At 37.5% G+C, this 24237-nt stretch overlaps 1 protein-coding gene across 4 annotated transcripts in view; it reads right to left on the bottom strand.

Annotated features, from left to right (window-relative positions):
* Positions 1 to 1504: 1504 nt before the first annotated feature.
* LOC135481764 (synaptotagmin-1-like) overlaps positions 1505 to 24237 on the bottom strand; it is a 37791-nt gene continuing 15058 nt past the window's right edge. For 2 of the 4 annotated variants that reach the window (XM_064761448.1, XM_064761447.1), the window contains 8 exons: positions 13938 to 14154; positions 12759 to 12940; positions 12164 to 12289; positions 11242 to 11409; positions 10370 to 10543; positions 9737 to 9854; positions 8401 to 8534; positions 1505 to 4813 (listed from right to left, as the gene is read on the bottom strand). In XM_064761448.1, the coding sequence (XP_064617518.1) occupies positions 4628 to 4813; positions 8401 to 8534; positions 9737 to 9854; positions 10370 to 10543; positions 11242 to 11409; positions 12164 to 12289; positions 12759 to 12940; positions 13938 to 14133 (1284 nt within the window). In that variant the 5' untranslated portion in view covers positions 14134 to 14154 and the 3' untranslated portion in view covers positions 1505 to 4627. Of the gene's footprint in view, positions 4814 to 7773; positions 7908 to 8400; positions 8535 to 9736; positions 9855 to 10369; positions 10544 to 11241; positions 11410 to 12163; positions 12290 to 12758; positions 12941 to 13937; positions 14155 to 16124; positions 16146 to 24237 lie in introns of those variants that run through there. The other 2 variants (XM_064761449.1, XM_064761450.1) reach the window with 2 other exon arrangements.

Below are 24237 nucleotides of genomic sequence, written 5' to 3' on the forward strand. Positions count from 1 at the left end.
CAATCGGTCTGCCCGTTCTGCAGGGTTAACCTGACAAACCACAATATGTGAGGCCTGTATTGTCATCAAGGGACTATTTGTCTGATCAATCAAACACTTATATATAGTGAAACCTACAGCCAGGAGCAAACCACAGCTGTACGACGGAACAAAATTTATTTATTTATTTGTTTGATAGTTGTTTTACGCTGTATCCAAAAATATTTCACTTATATGACAGTGGTCAACATTATGGTGGGAGGAACGACCATCCGCAGGTTGTTACCACATACAATTGACGAGGAAGACAGCATGAGCTGGACTTGAACACACAGTGATTGCATTGGTGAAAGGCTCCCGGGTTAATGAAATTCCTCCACAGTTTGCCCTGTGTATCAACCTTTATCGATATATATGCCTCGAAAAGTTGAGAAAAAAATTTTTTTTTGAAGTTTTTTCCCTCTCACTCACAAAATCTCACTGTATATAATGATTCTGAGGAAAGTGCTCCGCCGGAAAATGCTTGTATCTACTCACATGTCACTGCAATCTCATGGCATGGCAGCTGCTGACAACATAACTGATCAAGTTATGTGTGGTAGCAGAAATCTGATTACCCCGCCAATAGCTGTCCATATGTGGTGGTGAAGTAGGAATATTGCTGAGTTGCCTCCCTTGAATAACTGTTCACTGAGCCGATAGCTCTCGCGGGAGCATCATACGTTAGCTACACTCTTTACAAGTTCACTTGGTCTACATAATTTTCTTACAATAAGGAATGAAATAGTAATCAAGTTGTTATTTTTTGTCAGACTGAGACAATACTGCCTTTATTATTTAATCAACAAGGACATTCACAATATCCAGTAATATTATGCTGTGAACACATCTACTGGGTACAACAAGGGGCTGTATATCATTAATAAAACAATGGCAACAAAAATACTGTGACCTTTGATATTAACTGCAGCAAAAGGTGGACTTAAAACGAAGTAAACATCATATCCTTATTAGCTAATGATTTTGCTGTATATCCCTAGAAAAGTTTCACTTCTGCACTGCTATACTCCCAAACAGATGCATGATATCGGGACCAATCCCAAGTCTACCTGTATGCTGGTGTGGATAAATATATATTTCTATATGTACATGTACATGTGTAAGACAGAGAATCAAATACATTGCCTGGTGTAATATACATACAATAAACTTAACAAGGGGTCATATCACTATATCCATAAATAATCTACAATAACACACAGGAGGTAAATCACTACAAAACTGAGCAATGCTTCAAGAAAAAAAATAATAATAATAAAACAAGAAAGAAAAAATAAGAAAACTGTGACAGTATAATCTAATTCTATAACAAAGTGTTATAACAGATCCTGAAAATGGGCTGTGGGGATGCCAGCTGTACGCAGGACTCTCACTCAGTATGTTTTCACAGTGTTAAAAGATTGCTGTTTTTTATGTGTATTTTATACGGTAGCAAATTATGAATATAATATTATATATTTGTATTGGTTTTTTCTGGGTAGTTCAGTTGTATTCTGTGCGTCTGGATGAAATATGTGTAACGTTATCAATGCCCTGATACATTGGTGAGTGTATTTTATTCCACATTACCCGAAAAATTAAAGTAACTTACAGGAAGGGGCCTTAAGACTTTTAATAATTTACAGGGTCTCAAAAAGCTGCAAATCAGATTGTGTAGCACTTTGAGAATTACTGGTAGTACATAAATGAAAGATCAGCTTCATACAAATACTTGCATACTCGTGTGAAAGATTCATTTCATTCAACAGTACGCATGTGGTAAAATAACTGGCAGAAAAAGAAACCCATACACAATTAACAACACTAACACTTCTGCAGCCCATGCAGCCCATATTCAGAATCTGGTCTCAGTCTGGTCTCTAGGTCTAAGTAAAGAGAAAAATTGAGAGATGTGCCAATCAGAAGTTTAAATACATAGACATCCATCGGAACAGTACAGGGAAGAGGACTGGAATTTAAACCATGACCAGCAAATATATATATGGACCATTGGATGACATTGTGGAAGGATGTCAAATTAAATGCAGCTTGATTAAACCGTGTACACACTGCTGGTCCCTAAGTTAAATCCAATTCTTTCTGTCCACCCATCTGACCGTTTCTGGGTCGACTAGCTGAGATTCAGTTCAGGTCTCATGCACATTTACTATGTCCTCTTTAGTTGTATTCAGTAAAGCTCTGGGAAAACTATTTGATCCCTTAAAATGACACATTCCATTTTTGTAGAGCTGATGAAATTCATACTTCAAGCTGTAGAAAGTTGTTCCATTTTGACCAAATTACATGTCTTAAAGGAATTAGATATATGTTTTCATATATCTTGATCATTTTTATCTTTAATGTACATATTTCTTACATTGCCCCATGTGTATGGATAGACAAGCCATGTGTTGGCTGCTGACAGAATGTGAAAACACTGATAATACATTATGTACATTTTGACCTTAATCTCTGAAGATCTCTCAACAAAGGGAACTAATTCAGTGCAACTTGGTCCAGCTTATTGAGTGAACTGTAGACAAGAGTATTTAAACAAATGTATATTGTAGTGAGATCCAAAAGAAAATCTTTAAAACATGACTTGGAATGCTGTACTGTCCACAGTCCTTTTTATGTCTTTCCATGTACAACTGAAAGATTTGTATGTATGTTGACAAAGGATTTTTGACAAGTTTGGTCAGTCATGGAATGCGATAGAAGCAGATTCTGGTTATTTAAATGCCAATCTTTGTGAAAAGTTTTTAGGATGAATACCAGACAGGTTAAACCACAAGATGTAAAGTATAACCATATACATGTACATATATGTACTGAACAATAAAACCATAGATCTCGAAAGTGTTTTCAGCTGTATATAATAAATGTGACACAACCGTTAGCATCACAAGAAACTAAACATATAATATTATAATACCCTTATTTGAATTAGGGAGTCCTCCTATGGTAAATAAATAAATATAGAACATATGTCATAAATATGCCACCAACAACCATATACATCATAATCCATAGTTCTTGATACATATTAATTATCTGTATATATTTTGGATCTAACCCAAAAAAACAAAAAAAAGGAAATCAGTTGTTTATCCTTAAGACCAAACACATTTACCCGTGTTCTTCTTCTAGTTCGTGATTATACTGTAGATTATACTGTGGTACATGTACCTCTCTTAGTTGAGCTTACACCATCTAGTCTGTTAACTTCAACTTAAAATTCATCAATGTTAGCCATATGGTACAGCAACCAGTATTTTTCAGCTGGCAAAATGAAAGAAAACCTCAAATAAGCACTTCCCAATGCATGGCTGTATAGAATTTCTTTCAGGACTAATTCACACAATTAAAAATTTCATTAATTCAGTTACTGTCTTGATTTTTCAAATTCCCGGTACGTCACATAAATATGTCATCCTATCTTAATTTGTTTTCCTTATTTAACATTATTTCTTCTCTAATTCTTTTCTCAGAAATTATGATGAAAACTGTCATCGACAAAATATCACATTTACAAGAAACAATGTTCTAAACAACAAATCTACAATTCTATATACACAGCTGTATCACATGTTAAAAACACTGGGTGTGAAATGTAACGTTTTCATTAGTGTAAGACTCAGGCACCTTAACATTAAGCTTGTGAATGTTTCCAGCTCATACATTCCATCCAGACTGGAAATTGAGGTTTGATGCTTTCTTTCACACCTTCCAAGTTGCCTTGTTTTATTTCAACTTTAAAGAGGCATTAAAAAATTCTGTCAAATCTTGTAAAAGCCCAGCTTGCCTTAAAAAGCTTTAACAAAAATTCTTATAAAGAAGCTGAAACAAGTTAGAGCTTATTGATGTAAATCAATGGACATTTATCAAAACTCACTTCTCTCCTGTCCACATTTCTGGTAGATGTTGCCTGGTAATGATGGTTATAACTCTAAAGGTTAAATCTTGATTTTTCCAGTAAATGTTTTCCCAGTAAGTTACATATTTGTTGATTTGTTGACACATAATCCCAGACCTTAATAACCATTTGTAGATTATTACGTACTGTGACACCAAATGGTGAACATATGTAACAATTTGTAGATATATATATAAGTATATATATGTATAATCCATTGTGACGCTAAATTGTTGTTGTTGTTAGCCAAATCATGATTCAATCACGTACACAGAAGACATGGGAATTCGACTAGCTTTCCACTCCACCTCATTCAGTAATATTAATGCCTCATCTCATTTCCCACTCTTGGCACAACAACAGCAAACATCTTTGACCTTGACACCTTGTCAGCGGTCGTGACCTCTAAGCATATAAAGGCTAAATGTCCCATAGAATACTTGGGCCATTCTCCCAAGCGTGCTCGCACACACACGACAAGTAGAACAAGCCCACAATAACCCTGTCCTTGAACGGGAATAAAATAGTATTTGGTGTGAGGAATTTTAATCAGATTTGTCTACACATTGTCTCTGGGGCAATACGCAGCCAATGTCAACACCTTTTGCCATTGATTAAAATAGCACTGAGCAGTGGAGTTTAGAACTGTCTATGGTGTCACCTGCCCGCGCTTACACGTCTTCGCATGTGATTTTAATTCTTCTCTGGGACTTCCTGAAGCGTGTGCCACTGGGCAATGGGACGCCGAGGGTTGGCAAGCATGTCGCTCCAATGTCGCAGTTCTGTGCCTGACGAGTTGCAGCCCAGCATGGTGCGACCAATCGGCTCTGAGGTGCCGATACGGTCGTAGTCAACCACTGTAATAGCCAGCGTCACTTTCTGCAGAGATGAAATAAGAGATATTAAAAATGACATTCGTGTAAACATTGCAGAACAAACAATTTTAATCATCAGTCAAATCGCAAAAACCTATACATCATAATTATTCGTTAAACAACGAGGAACATTTGATGCAACAGCCAATTCAGCAAAAAGCAATGGTCTTACATTATAGCAAAATTAACTTTCACTGAAATCAAACTGAAGCTGCAAATATACATGTACTCGACACCAGCAGAGAAGTAAATCAGCAAAATTATAAATATACATGTACAGCCTTAAATATTGATCAAGGGTTATCCAGCGTCATTAACTTTACTTGTACAATACGAGCAGGACATCAAAACTTGAGCAGCATAAGAATGTAATGGTTCACAAATCACAGACTGGTGTTATTACTATGCTAAAATGGATCACAACACCAGTCACAATGTACTTAGGATTGCTCCTCTCTACCGTGGACATAATGTGTCACATTTTAACAGAAATCACACCCAACTGATACCGTGACCTACAATGTCATTGCGACCTTGGACAGAAATGATTATTTCTGGACATCAACAGCATTTTTGTTCTTTTTTCTTTTTCTTTTGTGACTTTGGTTTTTAAGAACATCAAGTGAAGCAACCTTGAGTACATTTTGAGGCGGGGACAAGAACAATATATTATTGCCACAACTATGAGCATAAAAGATTTTCATTAATTATAGCAGAGAGTACAATGATTATCAGGAGGGTGTGTTTTAACAGGGAGAATGTCAGAGAGCAGCATCTAGAAATTTGGGGGTAAGAATCAAAGATCAACACATAATTCAACTGAAACAGTTAAAGGTGTCATAGTCTGATAGAGTGGTTACAAACCAAGACAATGCCACATGCTCATTAAAGTTTTCAAATTACACATGGTTTTAGGTTAAAATTACACGGTTTTAGATTAAAATTACACATGGTTTTAGGTTAATGCTCAAATATTCATTACACCAGAGAATGTTTATTGTATGAAATGCTTAAAGAAAAAGGCCTATTAAGAGAATGGCGTACAAGAAAATAGGACAAGCACATTCTAATCAGACAAAACATATGCATTGGTACAAATAAAGTGTTGGCATGTTTTCAGTACTACACTTGTTTAAGTGTAGTCCAGCTACTGCAGACTAATAGAGATGGAAACAGACAGAAAAATGGACAGTGTGCAAAGTTCCCAAGAAGTTGAACTAGCAGGCAAGCAGACAGACGGTCAGTAAGCAGCCAGTACAAAGCGAATGGAGCATGGCATCTTGCAGAGGTGCTACACGGTATTACAGTAGATATACACATGTAATATGTCACAAAAAGAAGGTAGAAGTGCATGAATTCCATGTGCCAAAAAGTGACTCAATCCCACGGGTGTACTGATCAAAGTTCTAAACCGGATCCTGTGACAAATCTAAACCGGATCCTGTGACAAATCTAAACCGGATCCTGTGACAAATCTGTGAGCTCTAGTTCGGATGAGATAATAAAAATCTGAGTTTTGCTGATGAAAGTTGTCTCATCTTTTGGTCTGTTCATATCAAATTTGTGCTGACAAGAATTATTTTCAAAACAAAACATAGGTTGTGATCTGACAGTTTCAGAACCAAATGTTAAATAAATGTACTACTCAGAATGAACACAACCAATCCTTGACCACAGAGATAGAAACTCAAAATTGCATAAATATGTGTGCATAAAAGTCTGCAGAAACACTATTAAGCTAACTGAATTTACTGAGCTCTATAAAGGAATTGTTTAAGGGTGTTAGTACTTTGTGTAAATGTATGAGTGAGAATATTTGAATGAACTATTATTCATGTTCAAGATAGGACTTATTTTTTATTTGATTGGTGTTTTACACTGTACTCAAGAATATTTCACTTATACAATGGCAGCCAGCATTATGGTGGGAGGAAACTGAGTAGAGCACGGGGGAAAACCCACGTTCAATATGGGAAGTCATGCTGACTATCTTACATGTACTGACTGGGTGATGTACAATTCTGTTGTAATGTACACATTATAAATCACCAAATGTGATGCAGTGTCAAAGTTTACAGAGATCTTTACAGCTCATATCCAGGCCACATCCTACATAAGTTTTATTTATGTTTATATATTTACATTGTATTTATTTATTGTTTGTCCTTTTTTGGTCGCACAAAGATTCATACACTAGACTACTAGAGTTATGTCCCCTAGATGCTTGTAAAGAAAGGGAAGCAACTTAGGCAACACTGAGTGAAGCCACCAAGCACATCAGCCACAGGTACAATCAAGACAGGTAGGTAATAACTGGGAAAGGAGGAGAGAAAGAGAGAGAAGGGGAGAGGAAGAGAAGAATATGGGACACAAGAGAGGCAGGTCTACCAGGCACATCATCCACTACTGGCTACAAACACATCTCATGTCACACTACTGAGGGGGAGCTAAAGTGCTAAGACCTTGCCTATAAACAGACTCTTCAAACTGTTGCACATTCCCTGGCCAGGTGTGTACAGCCAATCAGTCACAGAGCAGAGCCCAGCTTGGACATCCCCTGTGCAGTCTACCTTAGGTCTACACCATACGACAAAAAACTTTCACTTTCTTTTTTTTTTTTAATAGCAAAGGGACGGTTAAGAAACCAGAAAATATAATGGGGGAAAAATATGTTCCCAATGAAACTTAATTTCTCGGAGTAAAAAATTCATGAAATTCTGCTCTCTTTCACTTGGTTTGTTAAAATAAGGTTAGAGTGGTGATAATTCATGTACATTTACATATACCTATGCAGACTGCAAAAGGTGTCTCGTAAATGGCTGGTCTAGGATCTACAGTCAAATATCCTGTACAAGTCACATGGGCACACAACTAGCTACTGCACACGCAACACACACTGGCCGCGTCTGACCACTGGCCTCGTCACTAGAGTGCACATGCCAATGCTCTCAGCCAGACAAATACCTGGATTTGTTCAAAAGGAACCTCAAATGTGAATGACTCATTATAATAGGGGTTCAGAGTACACTTCTTGATAGTTGTCTTCTTCTTCTTAACTCGCTTGCCATTTAGCATCAAAGAAATCTTAACATAAGGATCTAGTGGAAAAAAAAAGACAAGAGGAGAGAAATAGAGGAGAGGATACAGCATTGAGCAGAGACTTTCACCCAGAAACTTCACCGCAATAGCCCGCAATAATCCAAAAAACCAGTAAAACATGCAGAATAAAAGAAAAAAAAAAGCAAACAGAAGCAAAAAACCCAACAGATTGGTTAGCTGCAGATCAACAAATGCTGGGAGTGGCTGTCAGGCATGCGCAACCCTGAAATACAACTGATTAGAGAACGATAAAGCTTCCATCACTCCCAGTCACTGTTTACATTCTTCTGAGCTAACCAAGCTGGCATCACATGGCTCTTAATTTGTGCAGCTTATGAAATTATATATATTTCATATGCCAGAAATAATATTCATATTGTATTAAATTTTTTTCTTTTTCAGAAAGCATGCAGAAATGAGCACTGTGGGTGGGTCTTGCTTCTCCGTTAGAACCCGTCACCGGTGGTAACCGAAGCTTGGGAAACAGGATACCTGTATCTGCTCGAATGGCACTTCAAATGTAAACGACTCATTGAAGTAGGGATTCAGGGTGCGTTTCTTAATTGTTGTTTTCTTTTTCTTCAGTCGCTTAGTTCCCTGATACAGAGCTATTTTCACATAGGGATCTGGCAAGGCAAAAGTAAGGTCAGTCACATGTGTTCAAATAAACTGAAATTACTGTTATTTTTCCCTGACATTTACCTGAATGTTTGTCAGTACATGAAAAAATTATGAATTTAAATTTTCAAATTTCAAATTAATTTCAACAGACATCAGATCCCATAAACTATTCTTAAAAAAAACTAATTAATACTTACTGCAGTCCAATACATAGAACAATGAATTTAGGATGTACATACAGACTGAAACCCACTAAGCATGACAAAGCACAAAGTAATATTCACATCTTTTATCAATTTGCTGTTTTCCACCAATGATAGCACTGTAAACCACACTGGTAACATCTGGCCACACATGTGGTACTTTTCCAGCAAAACAAAAATCTTATTTTTTTGTTTTTTTTTTTGCAAGTACGAATGACTATCCATACTCATCTATTTGACAGGTGTTTAATTTTGTGCTCAGAAAATTCTTCACCTACATGATGGCAGTCAGGGTTGTGGGTGGAGGAGAAAGGAATGCCCAGAGTGAACCACCGCCCTTGGTAAAGTATCTGACATACCTCCTGACTTAAAGCCCCAGCTGAAGCAGCAAGAGCTGGACTTGAGCATGCGATCTCATTGGTTAAGACCATAGTAGTTCTTGTATGAACCAGTGAGGGCCCCGAATAAATCAATATGGTTTGATGGGGTACTTATCAGTTATATCACTGTGAAGTCTTCAAGGAAAAAGATTACGATGAACAACAAGTAAAATGAACAGTCTGATAATTTAGCATATATTATGTACACTTAACACTATATTATTCCTATCATTATTGTTACCATTAGATCTATGCATGCTAGACGAATGGGTGAAATTGTGTGGAAATTACAAAATAACTCTGCCATTTACACTATCTTTCTACTTTCACAAATGTTAGTTTCATGTTCACCCTGAAATCATTAATTTTTCATTACCAGAAAAGGAATGTAACAAAACTTACACTTCTTTTATTCCAGAGTATATAAAATCTTTATTGTTGAAGAAATATGAATTATGGAACAGGCAAAGTTTACTAGACACATTATCAAGTGAGCACACGCCTATGAGTGCATGTGCTCATGGATTTGTTATTTTGATCAAATGAATCACAAAGATTATTATATGGAGTGGTAAATATACGGAGTAATCCGTCACACATGTCTTCTGTGTTAAGGTCACCCACCTGACAGGCCTCCCACATCCATCTTCTTCAAGTTTTTGGCTTCCAGGATGACAACGGTGAGTTTACCAGCCGTGGGCACATACCTCAGTGAGAAGCAAATGTCTCCAAGTTTATTCTCCTGCAAATACAAAAACATGCCCATTTCCACATTTATTTTACCTTTTTTTATTTTTTGGAGACGGGTACCCTAAAAGTCCATGGGTTTATTGGCTTGGAACCAAATGCAAACCAAACTCTTTGGGAATAGGAGACAAGTATAAAAATTTTACAATAAAAAAAAAAAATAAAAGAACAAAAATGATAATCAGAATATTTAGATATTTGAGCAAACCAAGTATATAGTAAATGAGGTAAAATTTTGACTGTTGGTTACTAGGCTTTGTTTTGAACGGGCTAAGTTGGCAGCAAGATGACAAAAGAGGGTTATAAGCCCCCAGCCCATTTCATTGCCCTGCAAAGAAGCCAAGGTGGCTAATCCGCACCCTGTGGAGTCGAGTCACTGACGCCGAGGTGTGCAGACCTCACTACACGCCCATGTGCATCTCTAATTATACCCATGAATTTAACCAAAGAAAGTCAGGCAATAAATAAAAAACTTTATCAGAAAGCCCCAGCGCAGAACTCAGCGCTCACCTTCTCAGCGTCGTTGTCTGGGCTCTGAAGGTCCTTCCATTCCTCCACCACTCGACCCAGATCCACCGAGTTCAGTGCAATCTGCACCTGGCCGATCTGATCGTGCTTGGAGAAACGATCAAAGTCGTACACGGCGAAGCACAGGATCTTCGACCCAATCTCGGCATATGGAACCTGGAGTGAAAGAACATCATTTAGAAACACTTCTTGAGATCAAGTAGGCAGGAAGTTTACTTTTTTTTCTTCTAAAGAAACCAATGTTTCACATAAAGAGAGTTAAATAAATAGAAGATGTTGAATACCATAAACATTGTTCGAGTGAGAGGTGTAAATGATAACCCAGGAGACGCAAACATTTCTACCTTTCACGAAAACAATATTTATTGTATTTAACCGTCACTGTGCAATATTCTATGTATTATTTACATCCTGACATTTTTTCCACAAGCATATAAATGCATATCAGTTTAGATGTTGCATCCATGAAAAAAATAAGCAATGTGCCATCTTTGTTGGATTTCTGATTCTAATTATGCGCGCTGCAATTTCCTTCACGTTCGCGTGAATTTTATGTCGATTTACGTAAATTAAGCACAAGAAGAATTTCTACCTCTTTTGTGGCGAAATATATAGTGTAATAGCAGTGTAATAGCAAAATGTAATAACAAAAGTGATATCTAACTAGCAAAACTAGACCATTTTCGAGAGAAAAAACATAAGTAATACTACAATCAATTACAGTTATTAATTAAAGTTCTTGAAAAACAATTCTTACTGTGTTACACACATGAAGCTTTCCGAAGAAACTTACTTCTGTATGCCCCCTCCCCCCCTCCAGAAGGATAAACTAAACTAAAAGCCAATCTGCTGACCTTGAAGATGAAGGTCTCATTGAAGACGGGATTGAGCGTCTTGCGGTGAACCTTGGTCTCATATTTCTTCTTCTTGTCTGGTAGGAGGTAGACCTTGACATAAGGGTCCGAGGTGCCGGACATGTCCATGCCTGGTAGGTCTGCTGCTTGGATCACCCCTACTGACAGCTGGTAACACATGGGCATCGAGAGTTCAGCAATACCAAAGTCACAATACGCAAACTTAACAGGTTCATGGGATAGGAAATGAATGAAGGCATGCTTCGTGTTCAACGTCACACACATATGAGGATTAGGAGTGATTAGGTGTGCGCACATTTACTGTGTCTTCTTGTGGCAAGGCGAGTCAATGCCAACCAAGTGCTGACGTCACAGACGTATCATGTCAAAGATACGAAACATGACACACTATACTGACACCAGGCCAACCAGTCTTTTTCCTTACTCTAATCTCTCAGTGCTCAGTGCCAAGTCAGGCAGCAACAAGTGCCATTTTTAAATTCCCGTTTCTCCCGACATCGAGGCTGACACTCTAACCATAAGGCCACCAAAGCAGTTACACATGTTCTGGACCGTTTGCAAGCGTACCTTATAACAGGTTGCCTATAAACATTTGTCCTTTGTTTTTAATTATTTTTTTCTTGATTTTTAAAAATCTCATCCCCTAAATGATCAAATATCGAAATCAAAAGTTTTTATGGAAATACAAATTACAAGCAATGTTTAAAAAGGCTATCATTTGCATATGCTAATTTGAATCCATCACAATGGATTAAACTATGACATATCGAAATCACCAGTACATATATAGTATATGAATCAAATATATATTCCTAGGCTTCTCTTAACATCTTGTCATTGGTCAAAGTCCATGTTCTATTCATTAATTTTTTTTTATTTTGCACACTCTCAGCCTTCTTACCTCCCCTTTCTGGAAGTCATAATCTAATGAGAACTGGAGTTTGCCCAGTTTGACCTCTGACTTTGTGCTCTCCGCATCCTCATTGTCCTCCATGTTCACATTCAGCTCCTCCAGGTCAGGCTGCACCTGTAACCAAGCCAATCAATTAGTAACATATACCGCTACTAAAACAACAGGAAACCTACTACTTTTCCCCTCCAGCGCCGTGAAACTGGCATTAGCCTTAATTAACACAGACTTTATAGTCTCAGATTCATAACTGTTAGCTGTACTGTGATACAGGTGATAGGATGTGATTTGGACTAACACTAAGGTCAGAACTAAGGCCACAAGTTCAGACAAAGTTCATGCTAAGCTCAAGACAGCTTTGGAGCTTGAGTTTTACGTCAGGTTATGTGATAACATACTTACTTCAATTTTATAACTATTTTATAACCGTACCAGGTCTGGTTATTTACTTCATGTACATGACCATTTTTAGCAATTCACTATTTCATTACAACTATACATGTACCTAGAATTCATCACATTCACCACAAAGGCTGTTAAGTCTTCCTTCTGTATCACAGTGTCAACTGGTTCCCTTCATTTTTACCTTTTCTTTATAAGCATTTCCCAGAATAGCCACACTCTTCAAGTCAACTGTTCCCTTAAGGCCTTTCTTCCCTTCCTTCTTTTTTCTCTTTTTACAGCAGCATCTTTTACAGATACAGAAACAGCAGCAGAGCAGAAGTAACAGGGCCACAATGCCAATAGTGATGGTGGCCCAAAGTGGAACTGAAACAGAGAACATGGGTCAATGACTGACTGATTCACAGAAGAACAGAAGTAACACAGTCACAATGCCAATAGTGATGGTGGCCCACAGTGGAAATGAAACAGAGAACATGGGTCAATGACTGACTGATTCACAGAAGAACAGAAGTAACACAGTCACAATGCCAATAGTGATGGTGGCCCAAAGTGGAACTGAAACAGAGAGCATGGGTCAATGACTGACTGATTTACAGAAGAACAGAAGTAACACAGCCACAATGCCAATAGTGATGGTGGCCCACAGTGGAACTGAAACAGAGAGCATGGGTCAATGACTGACTGATTCACAGAAGAACAGAAGTAACACAGTCACAATGTCAATAGTGATGGTGGCCCAAAGTGGAACTGAAACAGAGAACATAGGTCAATGACTGACTGATTCACAGAAGAACAGAAGTCACAGCCACAATGCCAATAGTGATGGTGGCCCACAGTGGAAATGAAATAGAGAACATGGGTCAATGACTGACTGATTCACAGAAGAACAGAAGTAACACAGCCACAATGCCAATAGTGATGGTGGCCCACAGTGGAACTGAAACAGAGAGCATGGGTCAATGACTGACTGATTTACAGAAGAACAGAAGTAACACAGTCACAATGCCAATAGTCATGGTGGATCAAACTTTAGGAAACAGGTGTCATGGACAAACTAATTGACAGTCAAAATACCCAGTGATGGTGACTCGAAAGTAAACTGAAACAGGAAACAGGTGTCACTGACAAAATGATTCACACAGTCAAAATGCCCAGTGATGGTGGTTCAGAGGAAAACTGCAATAGATGCCAGCATGTAACTGCCAAATATCAGCTTAGGAACAAAAAGAAAATACTCAAACTAACTACATTTCTTTCCAAATCAATTTTCATTGTCACATTAGATCTGTATGTTAATGGTTTCTAGCATTATCAGACATCCCTGCTGTATGACATGATGACATGAAATTCATGGACTCACTGGGTAAATCGTTCAGCTTTTTCATAATATCTGCGCCTGCCTTGTCCAGGATGCTAGGTTCATCTGTCACCCCTTCTGTGACCCCATCGCCAGCAGCCCCACCTGTCGTCTCGGCTGGTGCTGCAGCATCATCATCATCACCCTCTGCAGCTGCCCGCCGTAACCTTGACCAGACATCATCAGCTCCGGGTGCCATTGTCAGGTGTCACCGCTAGCTCTGTCAACAGGGATATGAACAACAGGTAAGTAATATACAATGTGGTTAAAGTTTTACCTGTTTTTACATATACCTGCAAAATCAGGTAGGTCTTACCCTATTTCTAATTTTTGGGACACCTGGTCTGCTTATTTTAGCCAATGTACATGCAGCAGGAATACTGAGTTTCTTTTTTCTCACCTGTTTGGACCATCTATTGAACAACATACTAACATCTTTCCTTTCTAAAGTGGTGATAAAGAAATGTAATATTCTGCTTTCAATGCTGCTAATATCTGTCCCAAAAAATATCAGAATTAGGTTATGTGAAGAAGCAAAGTGACTCCATCCAATATTAGAAAATCTGGAGTACAGCATAAAACACCAATAAAACAAATAAAAAAAATAAATCACCAAAATTAGTGCTCAACCATACTACAAAGCTAAAACCACGTCAAACCTCTTCAATGAGTTTTTCATATCAACAGAGAAATTGAATGTTAAGGTTTTTTTTTTAATTTGACTTTTTGTGTGTGTGCTTTCGTTCTTATTTTATATTTATGATCTCCTTTTGTATGTTACAACATCTATGTTAAAAAGCAATATAGTATACACTTAAGAAAACTATAAAGTGTTGCACATGTGTACTTGAATGAACGAACATGTGTTAGAATTATTAAAGCACATCCTAAAAAGTCAGCATTCCTTGTAGTATATTTCAGTTTCACGTTGAGTTTATAGTTGACATGGAACACATGACAAGGTTCTAACAAATACACTTGGGTTTATAAACCCACAGTGATGTAATGCTCTCCTGTCTACAACACCTCTGAACAATGATGACACATCAGGCGTACATCACAACAACATCAATTCCAGGGATTTTCAACCATGAATCAATTTCTCCATGCATATACAAGTAACTGTACACAGATACAAATGTCAAAATTCCCAACAGGCACCATGATGCTGTTCCACATCCCTAATTCATAAGCTGATCGAATAATGTTTTTCTCTCATATTACGCGGTTTTAAATATTACAGATTTATTTTTCAGTTATACCTGTGGGCGTATGATGCAGGTGTGCATCAGTACACAAGGAAGTAAGGTGATTTTATATCAAATGAGACAGCTATGGCTCTTACCAAAGCAGCTTATCTTGCCTAGAGGCAGCTACCTGTTTCTATATGTAGGAGTTTGTTACCTAGGCAACACATTGTTAATGGAAATATGACAGGAAAATTATGAAAAACAAGCTTCAGATGACAAGGTGGTAAAACTGATTTGAAGGTTGGCAGCTAAATTATAAAAATACAGCTCTGCAATCTTAACAGAAATAATGCAAAAACAAAAAAAAACACACACATAAAAATTAACAGTTGAAAATGTGAACTTTTACACAAATCAATACACATTAGAGGATATAAATAGTTAAATTTCATCCACACACTGTGGGAAAAAATTTAATCACAGAGGCAGTGATAAATGGAAGTAAAGTGTTTGTGCAAGCAAAATTATTATTTCATTAAATCTGCTATTCAGTTTGAACAATAACTTCGTCAGAGATGTCCATGCGCCTGGATGCCACAATAGTATCACTTGTTAAATATTTGCCTGCAATATGTGCCCTGAATACAACACAGTCTCTCAGCCGTATGCGTAGACAAGCAGGGCAAAGCCAGCAAGAACACGATTGGTTATAAATTTATACGTATGTGGGAAGGTCTGTCAGCAACCTGCGGATGGTCGTGGATTTCCGCCGGGTTCTGTCCGGTTTCCTTCCACCATAATACTGGCTGTCACCGTATAAGTGAAATATTAAGTGAGTACGGCGTAAAAAACCAATGAAATAAATAAATAAATATAAATTTATACATGCATGATTACACTGCCACATGTACCTGTATAAACAGTGTGGGGAAGGAGATCAGGGGTACCAGCTGTTTGCATAGATATGTTGACAGATACCTCCTAAACCTATCCAACCTACCTGTATATGGATAGGTATCACAACAACCTCTGTAGCCAGTAAATCTATCCCCCAAGGAATCACATACAGGATCTAATAACTGTGTTAACACATTACTAAGCCCAGAGCACATCTGCATCCATGGGGCTTTACTCCGCTGTTCACTGTCTACGGCCTGATAGCTACCAGAGCTGACAGAAATCGCCAGCACTCACACTTATCAATAGCCGTTGCCTGGTGACCAAGTCTTCTATTGACGTACTCTGAAGAGAGGATAATTTGTTTTCTTTCCACATGGCCATTCCGCAGCCTATATACTTGTCCACATGATACTTAAACATATGGAAATCTATCAACCATGAACATGACACTGTTTCTGACACAGATTTGTATGTCAGGTACAGAAAAAAACATCATCTGGAGAGAGTGACAGATTCCAGGCTGACTGAGCTGGAACAGAATTCAACCATATTCTGTTCCATATTCTGTTCCATATTCTGTGAATATCCCATTTTATCCCTTCAGGTTTACTAATCTTTTTACAACAGCATACACTTATTAAATCCGTCACAATGCCATGGCTTAACAGTGGCTATAGCCAATATAAACGCTATTGTCTCACCCATTATTTTGTAAGTATATTAACAAATAAATCAATTCTCCTCTCCGACCTCGACTCTCATCATTACCCTCATCATCTGAATAAATGATACGTCACTGATCATAACAAGGTAAACAAGCAGTGCCTGTCCGACTCAGGCCTGTGATTTGTCAACAAATGAACTAATTAACCAATCACAGCAGTGGCCATCCACCATACAATGATAAACACACAATGATCTAAAAATCCATGTATGGCTTCTACTCCATGCTATGTGTGTACATTTATATGAAAATAAATCGTACGACGTTTTAATCATTTTTCTCTTCATTTGACTGAATGACAAAATGACATAGAGGAGAGCCAGTAGATCTTGAAGGATGCTTTGTAGTTCATTTTGACCCTACTGCCTTACCGATGAAAAGTTTCTACTCTGAATTAAATCTATGGAAACAGTCTTGCAACAATTTACTGATCACCACAAATTAGATCACTTGATGTGGTTGTTTTGAACATTAGAATGCTTCTGAGCTGAAATCAATAGCCTTTTGTTCAGAAAGACATACTGACATTGTCAACTACAAAGACTTGCATGCGAATATAAAGACAAAGACTAATGGAACACTGCAACTCGATCCTGAACAAGATATCACAGATCTGATATTATTAGGCCTTAATATCAGGGACTAACTGATATCTTACCCCCAGGTGGAAGGCAAGAGTTGTACGCTGAATATGTGTACCTGTCTGTTCACAGAGCCAAGGTTATCTGTACATTCCTAACAATTAACACAGGTATTGTGAAGCTTGCTTTATGCCAAAGTAATGACAATGTACAGCAACTTACTGAACAGCTTCGTCGACATATTATAATGAAGTACTACATAGATTACATGCGTTCAAGCACTTGTGCATTTGCACAAGTGTAAACGCCCGCAACAACCCTGTCCTGTAACCATAGTCAGCATTATATATTCCAAATTTTAGAACAGATACATGTATTCCTGTTATTCTTCAAACTTTTCGCATGTTTGCAAGGTCTATAATTATTCAAGCATACTGGCACATGTAGGCAATATTAGTATTTGGTGTAGACTGATATAATTATGTTGTAACTGTTGTACATGTAACTATACTGGAATCCAATGTTTGATGTGGTAACTGGTGTAACTACTGTTTACTGGCGTCCAATAGACCATATGGTAACTGTTGTAACTATACTGGAATCCAATGTACCATGTGGCAACTGTTGTAACTATACTGGAATCCAATGTACCATGTGGTAACTGGGGTAACTACACTGGCGTCCAATGTACTATGTGGTAACTGTTGTAACTATACTGGAATCCAATGTACTGTGTGGTAACTGGTGCAACTATACTGGAATCCAATGTACCATGTGGTGACTAATCCAATGTACCATGTGGTAACTGGTGCAACTATACTGGCGTCCAATGTTCCATGTTGTAACTGGTGTAACCATACTAGAATCCAATGTACCATGTGGTAACTGGTGCAACTATACTGGCATCCGATGTACCATGTGGTGACTGGTGTAACTATACTGGCATCCGATGTACCATGTGATGTCTGGTGTAACTATACTGGCATGCAATGTACCATGTGGTGACTAATCCAATGTACCATGTGGTAAATGGTGTAACTATACTGGCATCCAGTTGGTAAATGATGTAACTATACATGTGGTGGATACATACTGTGTTTTCTTTAATACCATTAAGTGAACTGATACATGTGCCAGTCTGCTTTAGATGACAGAGATCCAGAGGCACAAATTTTACTGGGGCCAGCTGCTTGCTGTAAGCATCTGGCAAATTACAGTCAACGCCATCATTATAAATAATTAACAGTGTATCTGCGTTTCTGACATCCAACTGACCTGCTCACAGAGGTCATACAGAATTAGATCCCCCAAGGTGGCGTGTTAAGACAATGGTCAGATTACGGTCACCACCAATGTGGCCCTTTATGACATCCTTTCTGCTCATAGTACTATTGTAAACTCTCAGTAAACTTGTAGTCATTACTAACTCAGTCATCATAGGACCGCATCTGATACAGAGACGCTCAGGATCGCATTAACCAAGATATTCACCATCTCATTTCCTGTCACTTGGTTTTAATCAAGATGCATGTAAATGCAAATGGCCACTATGAGGACACGGTCAGTTCAGCCATTGATCTGGTGATAGTTCTAAGGAAAACATGCAGATGTAAATGTTTTTAATTTACATTTGAACTCTTAATGCTTCAGATTAATTATAGGAGCCCTGTAAAAAAAATTTTTCATCCATATGGAAAGGTGTTTCTACCTTCAAACTATGTATGCAATGTACCTGTACAAATGTAACAATATAACTCATTTTGAGGGAAAATATGTTGGATGACAAATACATCAAATGCTGATTAATGAATTTATTTACTTATTTATTTATTTAATTGTTGTTCAATACCATAATGACACTAATGAAATTTTAAAGGACGTAGTTCAGTTTCACAATGGGCAGAAGAAACAGAGAGTGCCAGTTGTAAAGCGCCACATCTTACCCAGTACCTGACAAACCTCCTGGCTTACAGCCACAGTTCTTCTGTTTCTTCAGTTAATCCAACAAGAACCAATTCAGCAGTAATTCCAGTCCATATGGAAACCCTGAACAATTCCATATTTAATGATGATCACATGATTTCTATTTATAGAGCAGACCGATAAAACCGACAACCCACTGTGTTGGCCAAGCAGAAATGCTTCCATCCAGCCAATATCAGTGACATTTATGCTGATTTTACATGTAGCTTTTTCTTCATCAGATTTCAAAATTGCGTTTGACAACAAAGAGACAGTCACATAAGTAATGCACATAACATTATACGGGCTTGAGGAAGCTTCGACAGATTTTATCTTTGTTTTGATGTCTATTCTACTGATATTTTAACACTGCCATACAGAAGAGTACTGGCATTTCAAATATATGGTGCCGCCTGTTTGGTTAAAGAGTTAACTGAGGGTTTAACTGGGCAGAAGCCTAGCTCCTGATGCCATAGCTACATAAAGCAGGCTTGACATTTTACATTTACAATCAAAAAGCCCAAATCACTGTTATATTTATTAATAAATATAATTTTAATATAATTAGATAATTTAGATATAAATACATAATATATTTTATGTATTTATATCTACAGCTATGAGATTCACTTGAAGATAGGAGAGACCTACATGTTCAGTACATAGTACATGTATACAATCATACATGTTGGAACCTGCCATAATGATATAAATGCCCTAGACTGTAGATTGTGTACCTGATTTAGTCCAGGTTACTTGATCTCTCCAAGACACACCATCAGAGCCTATTGCTCCCGTACTCTGTCGAAAAACACCTGGTATTCAGGTACAAGTGGAAAGTGACGTAATATATATCAGCCAATGAAAAAGCCAAACACCTTGGCAAATTGTTACTAACTGGAGAGAGTGTGCCTTCATTAATATTCACATAACGCCCCTTGAGGTAGCTTGTTGATTACCCAGTCTTGCATTTCCAACGCAAAAAAAATGACTTGCACCTTTCCCAGCGTCACCGATTATACCTGCAAGTGAACCATAAATAGCCTCCATACTTAAAACTTCATCTCCGTCAGCCCATGTGGTAAAATTTGGCCTGTATTCACCTTCTCACTTCGCTTAGTCACACTCATTTTCGATAGCAACATGTCACGTCTTACTATGATACAGTTGTTTCCACTGGGCATTCTGGATTATGTTAATTAGCCATCTGTATCAGATGTGTGAGCTCTTTCAGTAGAGCTATACATATAGTAGATGGAAGGCTATGGGTCCCTGCATGAGTTAAGTCCACACTTTACACATGCAGTCAAAAATCAAAAACATATTTCAGATTGATTTAACTAACTTTTGGTCCTGGTTACAAACTGATCATCATCGTCATCATCATCAACACCCTGGCATGAACATCCAACTGTCAGTCTAGATTAGACCACTTTGTTAGACTGACACATAAACACCAGCAAAAATGACCCAGGCATACTGACCAGTACTACTCAAACTGACCCACTTGTCCTAAATGTTAACATGCCACAGGGTTACTAATGCCAGTTTTTTTTTGTGGTTGACTTTATAGGCGACATGTTTTGATAGGAATCCATGACCCATGAGAGTTGCACAGCAGGGTCATGCATAAGGTACGTTCATGCTCTGGTGGATTAATGCACGGTAAGGTAAAATGTCCTCTACGTCACAGTGCAGCTGAGTGACTGATTTCTATAAAGTTAATGGTGAGAGTCAGTGGACCAGTTCAAATGTGTGAGCTACAATGTAAACATAAGTGACAGCATGACTACAGGTCAAGCTGAAGCTTGTAACATTAAAGTATACATACTATATACTTACAATCCCGCATCTATACAGTCCAATATACATGTATGCTAATTAGTCTGCGAACAACTTTTCAAGTGAAAAACCCACCATTAAACAAAATTTTCCTCTTTTTTTTGTGGGAGATTTAGAGCAGATTTTCAGAGGTGAATAAATTGCCCCCAAGCACTTCTGATGAATTTGTATATAAAAACACACCATGTGTAATGTACAGGAACATACATGTATATGTACATAGAAATGAAACAGAGAGGAAAGGAATAAGAATGCTGGGAATTAACAGTTGAAAAAGTAGTCTTATAATTATGTGACGGCAAATTTTCTCTGTGTGCAGGCATGCTAAAAAAAAAGGTTGGTGTCATGGATTTAATAATATAAATTAATTGGGAAAGCATCATTTAATTATCATACTGGATAAGAGTTTCTATATTTACTGTACATGTAAACATATTTTCAAAGGTAGTAGCCAGTAAGCCCAGGGCCTGGGGCTATTTGTGGCCCTCTAATAAAATAGTTCACGATAATATGGTGCTGATAAAAATGGTATCTATGGTGCATCTATCTATTAAATATATACCATACTTTCCATGTCATTTTCACAAGTTCATGATAATATGGTGCTGATAAAAATGGTATCTATGGTACATCTATCTATTAAATATATACCATACTTTCTATGTCATTTTCACCTATTACTGGTCATGGCAATAACATGTACATGTCAGTATATGATCAACAAATTTTTATAGATATACATGTATGTACATTTGTGGAGTGTAAAAATGTAATTCTTTTGGTAAATATTTTCATAATATACTGGTACTTAACTGCATAGTAAATTCCATATACCCTCTTCAGAAAATTAAAATTTATCACAAAAAATCACATTTTTATGAACTTCTGCCACCAAGTGAGTGGACATTAATCAGTGCTTGTATGCATCATTTCCTTCAATATGGTCTGAAACAGGCTAGTAGACAGAGAGGCATACTCGCTCATACAGTGAGAGAGGAAAGCCAACACGTACATACATAGAGCCGATCCCCATTCTGCAATCAATACTCTATAGATAGTACTTGGGTTCACAAAGCATCCACGACGCCGGATATCACACGGCCTTTACGGAAGCCCACACGGAACTGATCCGAGACACCTGTATATTTAGTGAGCCATCAACCTGACACTTCTCAGCCCGTGCCAACATGCAGGTCTCAGCAACTATTTTGGCTACAAAATGAAATGGTTTATAGTTTGATTTATAGACTGCATCGCTCACAGTGCCATGCATGAATATATAGAGATGATCCTCACATGATACAGTTCATAATGTGCTTTATATGCTATCATTCTCTGCCAACTTTTTAATAAGTGTGAACTGATAAAGATCACCAAAAGAAATATTTCATCATACAGAAAATGCTACATGGTGTTTTTTTTAACAACCTATTTTGAGAACCACATCAAATGGTACAAAGTGCATAACAACTTAGAGATCACAAAATGACACAATTCGTTATGATTAATACTGGTCATTTTGTGCAGACTTCTCCTCATATGGGTATATCTATTTAATTTTGATATGGTACAATGTCTTAGAACTTAACTAACATTAAATAAGCTGAGCTCTAGTTGCTAATTAATTTAATTGTGGGTCACCATTATATCTACATTCACTTACATGTATGTATAGATTTTATTTATTTATTCAATTGATGATATATGCCATAATGAAGAATACTTCACTCCTACGATGGCTGATTATATGATTATGGTACATGGGAGGAAACTGGGCAGAGCCCGGGGGAACCCATGACCGAGTGCACGTTCCCACGCATGTATGACCGGAGAGGAACCCAGCATGTGTACGTATAAAAGCTAATCTCAGAGACTGAAGCGTAACACATAGATGGTAAACTACATTATCCTTGATACAACTACAAAAATCTCTCTCCTCAGCTAAGAATCAATTATTTTTGTTTCCTACATGTGTATACATGTAATTACCAAATTAGTGCAGATGGAAATTGCTTACGATTACCTCAATCATGTCAATGTCGAAGAACTGGACGCACTGATCCAATACCGACACAGTATTACTGTATGTATCCAGGCAAAATCTGTACATGTACACGTAACTGTCGTTAATTTATCCATGTTTAAATATACACTGGTACCTGTAAATGAGGTTCAGATGTTAAGATTAATACACAGCGTTAACATGATGTAATACACACAACTTCTGCACAAGTGTCTATACGGGCAGGCTGAGTACATGTATATGTATAACATAGAAATGGCTATTGACATTTTCAGAGAGTATATTTTTCCGAGCGTATACTTATTATAGCTCCGTGGCACACCTAGCTACCTCCTCATGTACCTACTCAGTATCAGCCCACACACTAGCTATAATAGCTTCAGCCCCTGACCCTCTGACTCTGCTATTACATGGGTACTGTACATGTACCTAACACTGCGTCACTGCCAGAATAGTGTCATATGCGTCCATGTATAAGAACAAGTAGAGATACTGTAGATGGATACAATAACATTATGTCATATTACATATAGTGTTGTACAAAAACAGGCAAAACACTTACATATAGCCACATGTACAGTCTGCATGAACTGGCACCATGCTTACATACAGTAAATATCTGGCTTAATATCATCCCAATGATACAGCGATGAGAAAAACGAATAATGGTCTCTATAGAAGCATACACTACATGTGTAGGTATATGCCAACATTTGCAGACGTGTGATGAATTACTTGAGCCTATATCTATTCTAATCACGATGTACATTTGCCAGTCTGGTTCAAAACACAATTTCAGCTTTATAACACCAGAAAAGCCACACAATGAAATGTGTTTTGTTATAATATATCAACCATTCCACTGAGTAGATACAGGGTATGTTTCATTTCTTTCCTGAATTAAAGCATTTCTTTTGTCACTATCGTACACACCGTCATACAAACCAACTTCACAAACCTGCAATGTGTTGACAAGCATACATATAAACAAATTACTTCTCACACAGATTAGAGTTAACAAAACTATGATATAATTTCTGGCCAATTACAAAAAAGTGTAAATTCTATTTACATGAGCGAA

The sequence above is a fragment of the Liolophura sinensis genome, chromosome 1 (assembly GCF_032854445.1).
Source record: "Liolophura sinensis isolate JHLJ2023 chromosome 1, CUHK_Ljap_v2, whole genome shotgun sequence".
NCBI classification, from domain to species: domain Eukaryota; kingdom Metazoa; phylum Mollusca; class Polyplacophora; order Chitonida; family Chitonidae; genus Liolophura; species Liolophura sinensis.